At 42.8% G+C, this 10,374-nt stretch overlaps 1 protein-coding gene across 4 annotated transcripts in view; it reads right to left on the reverse strand.

Annotated features, from left to right (window-relative positions):
- Window positions 1-1,068: 1,068 nt before the first annotated feature.
- Window positions 1,069-10,374, reverse strand: part of LOC137171169 (rap guanine nucleotide exchange factor 1-like) — a 26,341-nt gene continuing 17,035 nt past the window's right edge. The window contains exons 15-24 of one of the 4 annotated variants that reach the window (XR_010924718.1): window positions 10,070-10,159; window positions 9,788-9,976; window positions 9,584-9,668; window positions 8,061-8,155; window positions 6,637-6,715; window positions 5,201-5,302; window positions 5,004-5,101; window positions 2,025-2,165; window positions 1,402-1,668; window positions 1,069-1,357 (exon numbers count right to left, since the gene is read on the reverse strand). Coding sequence is in view for 2 of the 4 variants with exons in the window: in XM_067574958.1 (XP_067431059.1) it covers window positions 1,533-1,668; window positions 2,025-2,165; window positions 5,004-5,101; window positions 5,201-5,302; window positions 6,637-6,715; window positions 8,061-8,155; window positions 9,584-9,668; window positions 9,788-9,976; window positions 10,070-10,159 (1,015 nt within the window). In the remaining 2 variants the exon portion in view is untranslated. Of the gene's footprint in view, window positions 1,669-2,024; window positions 2,166-5,003; window positions 5,102-5,200; window positions 5,303-6,096; window positions 6,158-6,636; window positions 6,716-8,060; window positions 8,156-9,583; window positions 9,669-9,787; window positions 9,977-10,069; window positions 10,160-10,374 lie in introns of those variants that run through there. The other 3 variants (XR_010924719.1, XM_067574958.1, XM_067574972.1) reach the window with 3 other exon arrangements.

The raw sequence follows: 10,374 nt of genomic DNA on the forward strand, positions 1-10,374 counted from the left end.
TGAAACACGTGTGTCGGTTAACTTTCTGCACACAAAGTGAATACAGACGTCCGTTTGTCTTCTTCTGCTGTGACGATCAGCGGGTCAGAGGTCAGAGGTCAGATCAGGTATGTGACGAGGAGCTGAGAGAGGAAACCAAGAAGAAAGTCAAAAGCTCACAGCTCAACATCCAAACACAGACTGCACACAGAGCTGCAAGCATGGAGGAGAAACCATCACATCTACAGATCCAGGTACAGTTCTCCACTTTACTTTATCACAGAAAAACTCTCATTTTTCTCTTTTTCACTTCATTTGAAAGATGAAGAAAACATCTGGACTCCTGCTGTCAAACTTCATCCAAACTAACAGCTGTTTTCTATTTCCATCATGCTGAACATGCAGGTTTGGAAAAACTAAATCTTTCTCCAAATGTCACCAAACAAGACTTTTACAGTCCGTTAAGAAACTCTTATTATCAGAAATAAACATGTGTCTGATTTTACAGTCCTGAACATTTTCACATTTTAAAGAAATGAAGTTCTTCAAATAAAACTTTATTTGTGCAGCACTTTCATTGGCAGTTAATCTCAAAGTGCTAAATCATTAAAAATGTGTAACATAAATAAAATAAGAGTTCAGATGAAAAAGCCTTCCTGAGTAAAAAATAAATAAAAATATACATATATATTGTCCTTCTTGTTTTTATTTTTACTTCAACATTTGTGTTTTAGTAACTGTTTCCTTTTCCTGTATAAGTCTTCATGATGTTTGCACATTTTCTGGAAAATCATTTGTGAAATGTTTAATGGAGATAAATTAGCAGACAGTCTACAGCTGCAACTAACTTCTAAATTATTTTACTAATCGACTTATCTGTTAATAATTTTCTCCGTTATTCCTTTATTCTGTAAAATATCAGGAAAAAGTGAAAAATGTCGTCACAATTTTCTGAAACTTAAACCAACATATTCAAAAGTCCAAAACCCTCAAAATATTCAGTTTATGTTATTTATGACAAACAAAATCATCAATCACACGTGACAGTGAAAGTTTAGCATTTTGCTGGAAAAATGACTGAAACAATAATAAAATATCAATTAATTTAATTTGTAACACAGTTTTCATTGGCAGACAATCTCAAAGTACCAAAGTGTTAAAAAAACACAACATGAAGAAAATAACAAGAGTTCAGATGAAAAAGCTTTCATGGATAAAAAGAATTAATATAAAAATACTAATTATAACTTCTAAATGATTTTCAGGTGAGGACAGTCATGTTTATCAATCATCATTAATCATTTAACAGCTGATTTTATGATGCAATGAATACAGTTCAGAGGTCAGAAACAGAGAAAGGCCACACCCACTGGAACACCTAGCTAACACCTAGCTAACACCTAGCTAACACCTAGCTAATACCTGGTTAACAATTTTTAACCATTTCATTCTTGGTTCAGCATGGTAGCATAAGGCTAACGCATGTTGTGTCCTGGTTTACTGCAAGTCACTCTTGCTTGTTCCTCATTGGCTGGAAGACGTTTAACTCCAGCTCATCTCTGATTTGCTCGAGGAGCGTTTCTTGGGCGGAGCCTGAGAGAGAGTTCCCATAATGCCTCCTCTGCCAGGTGGTCACTGAAGTCGTTAAAGAAGGACATGATGTCATCGTTAGGCTGCAGAGGGTAAGAACTGCAAGAAGAAAAGATTCTGTTTTATTATCAATGAACACAAAAACATAAATCTGACTACTAGCAACACTAACTGATACTAATACAGCGGAAACCGCTTAGTGATCACTTCCGTCCAGGTCAATTGATTACTATAAGCGTTGATTATTATATCCAATTGTTTTTGTTTTTCTTAATTTCTCATGCAGATTACCATCTAACTGACATTGGTATATTTACAAATGTTTTGAGAGAAAGTGACAAATACTACTAATACTAGTAATACAAGTAATACTACTATTACTATCAATACTAGTAATACTACTAATACTAGTATTACTAATCGTGACATTAAAGGTAGTACTGCAGGTAACTGACATTTGCTGGTAGCTCCTCATTGTGTCCAGGATGTTAAACTGCTGCCAGCATTTGGAGAAGTTGACCTTTGAACCTTGTGGTGTCTTCAGCATGTCAGGATTCCCCAGGTGGACAAACGTTAAGTCCTGAAGGATCAAACCCCTGAACAGACAGACAGGTTAGTGAGACACAGACAGCTGTAAAGTAGGTTATACAGGGTATTAGCCTACAGGTAGGGTATATATAGTGGAGTATACAGGGTATTAGCCTACAGGTAGGGTATATATAGTGGGGTATACAGGGTATTAGCCTACAGGTAGGGTATATATAGTAGAGTATACAGGGTATTAGCCTACAGGTAGGGTATATATAGTGGGGTATACAGGGTATTAGCCTACAGGTAGGGTATATATAGTGGGGTATACAGGGTATTAGCCTACAGGTAGGGTATATATAGTGGGGTATACAGGGTATTAGCCTACAGGTAGGGTATATATAGTGGGGTATACAGGGTATTAGCCTACAGGTAGGGTATATATAGTGGAGTATACAGGGTATTAGCCTACAGGTAGGGTATATATAGTGGGGTATACAGGGTATTAGTCTACATGTAGGGTATATATAGTGGGGTATACAGGGTATTAGCCTACAGGTAGGGTATATATAGTGGGGTATATAGGGTATTAGCCTACAGGTAGGGTATATATAGTGGGGTATACAGGGTATTAGTCTACATGTAGGGTATATATAGTGGGGTATACAGGGTATTAGCCTACAGGTAGGGTATATATAGTGGGGTATACAGGGTATTAGTCTACAGGTAGGGTATATATAGTGGAGTATACAGGGTATTAGCCTACAGGTAGGGTATATATAGTGGGGTATACAGGGTATTAGCCTACAGGTAGGGTATATATAGTGGGGTATACAGGGTATTAGCCTACAGGTAGGGTATATATAGTGGGGTATACAGGGTATTAGTCTACAGGTAGGGTATATATAGTGGGGTATATAGGGTATTAGTCTACAGGTAGGGTATATATAGTGGGGTATACAGAGTATTAGCCTACAGGTAGGGTATATATAGTGGGGTATACAGGGTATTAGCCTACAGGTAGGGTATATATAGTGGGGTATACAGGGTATTAGTCTACAGGTAGGGTATATATAGTGGGGTATACAGAGTATTAGCCTACAGGTAGGGTATATATAGTGGGGTATACAGGGTATTAGCCTACAGGTAGGGTATATATAGTGGGGTATACAGGGTATTAGCCTACAGGTAGGGTATATATAGTGGGGTATACAGGGTATTAGCCTACAGGTAGGGTATATATAGTGGGGTATACAGGGTATTAGCCTACAGGTAGGGTATATATAGTGGGGTATACAGGGTATTAGCCTACAGGTAGGGTATATATAGTGGGGTATACAGGGTATTAGCCTACAGGTAGGGTATATATAGTGGGGTATATAGGGTATTAGCCTACAGGTAGGGTATATATAGTGGGGTATACAGGGTATTAGCCTACAGGTAGGGTATATATAGTGGGGTATACAGGGTATTAGTCTACAGGTAGGGTATATATAGTGGGGTATATAGGGTATTAGCCTACAGGTAGGGTATATATAGTGGGGTATATAGGGTATTAGTCTACAGGTAGGGTATATATAGTGGGGTATACAGGGTATTAGTCTACAGGTAGGGTATATATAGTGGGGTATACAGGGTATTAGTCTACAGGTAGGGCATATATAGTGGAGTATACAGGGTATTAGCCTACAAGTAGGGTATATATAGTGGGGTATACAGGGTATTAGCCTACAGGTAGGGTATATATAGTGGAGTATACAGGGTATTAGTCTACAGGTAGGGTATATATAGTGGGGTATACAGGGTATTAGCCTACAGGTAGGGTATATATAGTGGGGTATACAGGGTATTAGTCTACAGGTAGGGTATATATAGTGGAGTATACAGGGTATTAGCCTACAGGTAGGGTATATATAGTGGGGTATACAGGGTATTAGCCTACATGTAGGGTATATATAGTGGAGTATACAGGGTATTAGTCTACAGGTAGGGCATATATAGTGGAGTATACAGGGTATTAGCCTACAGGTAGGGTATATATAGTGGGGTATACAGGGTATTAGCCTACAGGTAGGGTATATATAGTGGGGTATACAGGGTATTAGTCTACAGGTAGGGTATATATAGTGGGGTATACAGGGTATTAGTCTACAGGTAGGGTATATATAGTGGAGTATACAGGGTATTAGCCTATAGGTAGGGTATATATAGTGGGGTATACAGGGTATTAGTCTACAGGTAGGGTATATATAGTGGGGTATACAGGGTATTAGCCTACAGGTAGGGTATATATAGTGGGGTATACAGGGTATTAGCCTACAGGTAGGGTATATATAGTGGGTATACAGGGTATTAGCCTACAGGTAGGGTATATATAGTGGGGTATACAGGGTATTAGTCTACAGGTAGGGTATATATAGTGGGGTATACAGGGTATTAGCCTACAGGTAGGGTATATATAGTGGGGTATACAGGGTATTAGCCTACAGGTAGGGTATATATAGTGGGTATACAGGGTATTAGTCTACAGGTAGGGTATATATAGTGGGGTATACAGGGTATTAGCCTACAGGTAGGGTATATATAGTGGGGTATACAGGGTATTAGTCTACAGGTAGGGTATATATAGTGGGGTATACAGGGTATTAGTCTACAGGTAGGGTATATATAGTGGGGTATACAGGGTATTAGCCTACAGGTAGGGTATATATAGTGGGGTATACAGGGTATTAGCCTACAGGTAGGGTATATATAGTGGGGTATACAGGGTATTAGTCTACAGGTAGGGTATATATAGTGGGGTATACAGGGTATTAGCCTACAGGTAGGGTATATATAGTGGGGTATACAGGGTATTAGCCTACAGGTAGGGTATATATAGTGGGGTATACAGGGTATTAGCCTACAGGTAGGGTATGCAGGGAAGTTCCGCTTCAGCCAGAGCTGCTCTGTAGGCTCTGAAAGATGATGAGCTGTCAATCAAAGAGCTGTACTCCTCCAGTGCCTGAGAACAAAACACACATAAATCATTATAAATACATAATAGATCCTGAAACAGAACTAATTACTGTAATTACTGTGTTAAATGTTGTTAATGTTTCACCTCAGCTGTGTTTTTCTGCCAGTCCAGGCGCCGCAGGGGGGCGGAGTCCAGCGCTGACAGGATGGACAGGTACGAGTTAAAGTTATTCAGCCTCCTCAGGTGCTGCACACACACACACACACACACAAGCACTTCTGTTAATATAACATAAGATTTACTTTATTGTCCCCGTATGGCCGATCCACACAGAAAGTGTTTTTAGAAGCGTTTTTGACATCTGTCATTTGTGTGCGTAATGGTGCAAACACACTGAACGCTGCGGCCGGTGGTGACGTGGTAGGTGATGTACGGTGAGTTGGGCGGTGCTTGGTTTTTTCTCTGCCGTTTTCAACATGGCGGCTGAAGCTGGCGACTAACTTCCTCATTTTACAGCTAAATAGTTCACTAAAGTATGTTTCTGAAAGCATTTGAGCTGAGAAATAGACGCCACAGTAAGAGAATCTTGATCCATATTTGATCAACGCTGCCTAGTTTGATAGTTTGATCTGAGTTTTGCGAGCTGGCCGTGTTGTGCTGGATGGACCTCATTTGCATAAAGTTGAGGTTGAGTAGTGATTATGCAAGTTCAGATAGGACGGTTGGTCCATCAACTCGCCGCACCATATCCACCATGAACCGCATGGCCGGAATGGGATCCATCAACGGATCCAGTGTGTTTGCACTGTGACGGAGCAGAAATGCTTCCATTTTATTAAATGTATCAGTCCACACTGACTCTCAGAGACCGCCTTGTTTTTTCTGATGGTCCGAGACTATTTCTGGTGTGTTTAGTGAAGCAGAATCTGCACAGACAGCTGTTTAAATCACACAAATATCCTGCTGCATATATGTTCTGAACCTATTAACTATTAGAACATGCAAACATAAACATACCTGTGCTCATGTTCATAACTTACTGTTTTAGCCTGTTGATCACTGTGGCTTGAGTTACATTGTTGTAGGATTCCTCCTTAAGAGCTGTATGGGGAATGTGTTCTCTGGTCATATGGCACCAGTTTCAACAATAATTGCACATTTCTACAACATACGTGACCTACAGTAGTTTCAAGAAATCATCACATTCACAGCAGTGAATTTTCCTTTTGAAGTTGGGATAAGTCTCCAGGAAATGAATGTAAGTCAATGTAATGTCCTCTGAAGTGATGGAAACAAGACTGTGTGTGTGTGTGTGTGTGTGTGTGTGTGTGTGTGTGTGTGATTTTCATGTTCAGAAAAATTTATGATGAATTTAGCAGTTAAAATTATGTCTCTAGACCCTTCAGAAAGGGTGGATCCCATCAGGCTGCTGCCAGTCATTGGTCCCCGGCATGTGATAAAAACCCGTATGTGTGTGTGTGTGTGTGTGTGTGTGTGTGTGTGTGTGTGTGTGTGTTTGTGTGTGTGTGTGTGTGTGTGTGTGTGTGTGTGTGTGTGTGTGTGTGTGTGTGTGTGTATACCTTCATAATTTTCAGGAACTTCAGCAGTAGTTTTTCTCTGTCGTGAGGTTTGTCCTGAAGAATGATGACTGAACGCACCCTGAACACACACACACACACACACACACACACACACATACACACACACACACACACACACACACACACACACACACACACACACACACAAACACACAAACACACACACACAAGCATGTCGTCATTGTTAATTAAAAATTAATCATGTAGGTAATCAAACAGGCCTGTTGCGGATGAAAAATCTTAAAGTACTAAAGTAAAAGTACTAACTTTACTTTTAATTTTACTTTAGTATTTTAAATAAATTCAGTTGATAATACTTCTATACTTTAACTTGAGTAGGATTTAAAATGCAGGATTTTTACTTGTAATGAAGTTTTTTTACATTGTGGTTACTTAAGTAAAGGATCTGAGTGCTTCTTCCACCACTGCAGGTCACAGAATCTGACGGGTCACCGAATACAGCGTAACACCGCGATCAATGGAGGGTTGATATCAGCTGACAGTCGCTCCAGAGGAGGAGACATGTTGTTTTATTCACATGTTGTGTGTTTTTAGCCGGCTTGCTAACATTAAGCCACAGGTACGCCTCCATTCAGGAGTCACCTGATGCTGGTTTACAGCGTTGTCAGATGTACGATAATTTGGTCATTTGGACACTTTGTATTAGTACATATGCAGCTTGTGTCCCGCATCAGTTGCTGCCTTCCAGTACTGTTTTTTTGCATGTATGTTTTTTCCTCCAATATGCCGTATTCTCTTGGTTATGACTCATGTATGATAATTTTCCTCAGAATATGACAGTTTTATGCTTCTGATACGATGCTTTAACATTTCCCACGTGGGCAACGCTGCTGGTTTAGTTCAGAGTTGGGGGGAGCGTGGAGTCACTGAGGCTACGCTAACGCTCGCTGCTGGATGATAAACTGTTTCCTGTCTGCTGTTAAACCACAAACGTCTCATTTTCTGTTTCATTATGAGTGAAATAGAAAAGTTGCAGCGTGTGGCGGCTGTGGATGAATCAGAGTTTCACTGCTGAGTAATCAGTAAGGTAATTACTTTTACAGTGACTCATGTTTAATCAGTAATTACAATGTTCAAGTAACTTGTCCAACACTGGTATTAAGCTAATCTCTTTAAGCTAACAGCTGTGAACCTCCGTCTGGACCGTCAGTGAAGGCACCATCGCTGCTTTCAGTGTCAGTCGGTAAAAAACACACTTCAGGTTTCTGTGAGTGAAACACAGAAGCTGGTAAAGATGAGAGTTATACATAACTACAGCTCTGTGTGAGTTATTTTTATAAACATGTGTCTTCAGGTTTAAACAGACGTTAAGTTGCAGTTTAAGCTTTTTGTTTCACACAGAAGCAGAAGAGGAGCGGTCGATTCAGCCGGTCGAGTTTTACCAGAAGGAAACGTTGTTGAAGTGTTGAGTGAACGCTGTCAGGTTGGGAATCTTCTCCTCATTCTGCTCTTTAGACCACAGCAACACCTCCGGGAGCTACACAGGAGAGACAGACAGGTGGAGAGACAGACAGGTGAGACAGACAGGTGAGACAGACAGGAGAGACAGACAGGTGGAGAGACAGACAGGTGAGACAGACAGACAGGTGGAGAGACAGACAGGTGAGACAGACAGGAGAGACAGACAGGTGGAGAGACAGACAGGTGAGACAGACAGGTGGAGAGACAGACAGGTGGAGAGACAGACAGGTGAGACAGACAGGAGAGACAGACAGGAGAGACAGACAGGTGGAGAGACAGACAGGTGAGACAGACAGGTGGAGAGACAGACAGGTGGAGAGACAGACAGGTGAGACAGACAGGTGAGACAGACAGGTGAGACAGACAGGAGAGACAGACAGGTGGAGAGACAGACAGGTGGAGAGACAGACAGGTGAGACAGACAGGTGCAGAGACAGACAGGAGAGACAGACAGGTGGAGAGACAGACAGGTGAGACAGACAGGTGAGACAGACAGGTGGAGAGACAGACAGGTGAGACAGACAGGTGGAGAGACAGACAGGAGAGACAGACAGGAGAGACAGACAGGTGGAGAGACAGACAGGTGGAGAGACAGACAGGTGAGACAGACAGGTGCAGAGACAGACAGGAGAGACAGACAGGTGGAGAGACAGACAGGTGGAGAGACAGACAGGTGAGACAGACAGGTGGAGAGACAGACAGGTGGAGAGACAGACAGGTGAGACAGACAGGTGGAGAGACAGACAGGTGGAGAGACAGACAGGTGGAGAGACAGACAGGTGAGACAGACAGGTGGAGAGACAGACAGGTGGAGAGACAGACAGGTGAGACAGACAGGAGAGACAGACAGGTGGAGAGACAGACAGGTGAGACAGACAGGTGAGACAGACAGGAGAGACAGACAGGTGGAGAGACAGACAGGTGGAGAGACAGACAGGTGAGACAGACAGGTGAGACAGACAGGAGAGACAGACAGGTGGAGAGACAGACAGGTGAGACAGACAGGAGAGACAGACAGGAGAGACAGACAGGTGAGACAGACAGGAGAGACAGACAGGAGAGACAGACAGGTGAGACAGACAGATGGAGAGACAGACAGGTGGAGAGACAGACAGGTGGAGAGACAGACAGGTGAGACAGACAGGAGAGACAGACAGATGGAGAGACAGACAGGTGGAGAGACAGACAGGTGAGACAGACAGATGGAGAGACAGACAGGTGAAACAGAAAGGTGAGACAAACAGGTGGAGAGACAGGTGAGACAGACAGGTGGAGAGACAGACAGGTGGAGAGACAGACAGACAGGTGAGACAGACAGGTGAGACAGACAGGTGGAGAGACAGACAGGTGGGACAGACAGGTGGAGAGACAGACAGGTGAGACAGACAGGTGGAGAGACAGACAGATGGGAGACAGACAGGTGGGACAGACAGACAGTTTGTACCTCGATCTTGCAGAACAGTTCAGAGTCCAGCAGAGTCAGCTGTTCAGCTAAATCCTGACTCCGGAAGTCCAGCAGAGTTCCTGGTCTGAAGGGCGAGAAGAGAGACAGCTGACCAATGACAGCTCAGCCTGTGGTGCCTTTGTCCAATCAGGTGAAAGAGCTGTCAATCATCTGAAGGTTCAGAGGTCAAAGGTGATCGGTTACCTGGCAGCCACGCCCTTGGCAGCAAGCGGGCGGAGTGACTGTGGAGAGCCAATCAGCTGCCACTTCTGCTCCATCTTGGACAGGATGTTGGAGCGCAGCTGGTGGGCCAGTCTCAGCTCTCCACCAATCAGGAGGCTGAACACCAGTTCCATCAGCAGCAGCAGCAAATCAGATTCCAGCTCTACCACACTGCACGCACACACACACACACACACATGCTTCATGACATGCCTCAGAAACAAAGCCTCTGATTGGTTCAGTTGTGTGTGTGTGCGTGCTCACCTGAGCTTGTCCACCACGCTGACCAGCAGGTGGAAGGTGTTCTTGGCGGCCTTCAGGTGTTCAGGTTCTCCTCCGTCACACAGGTGTCTGTATGTGTGGTCGGTTAAAGAAGTCTGGACTGACTCTTTAAAGCTATAACTCGCAACTATTCTGCATTAAAATGTTTTATATTTTGTTGAGTTTTGGACTTAAATTATCTAAAATGTTTCCAACAGTTTTCAAACTCAGAGAAATCCATAATTTTAATCAGGTAACGGTCTGTTTCATTTGGTCGCCTGTCAATAGCGTCACACCTCCTCTACCAA

Source organism: Thunnus thynnus, chromosome 2, assembly GCF_963924715.1.
Source record: "Thunnus thynnus chromosome 2, fThuThy2.1, whole genome shotgun sequence".
NCBI lineage: Eukaryota > Metazoa > Chordata > Actinopteri > Scombriformes > Scombridae > Thunnus > Thunnus thynnus.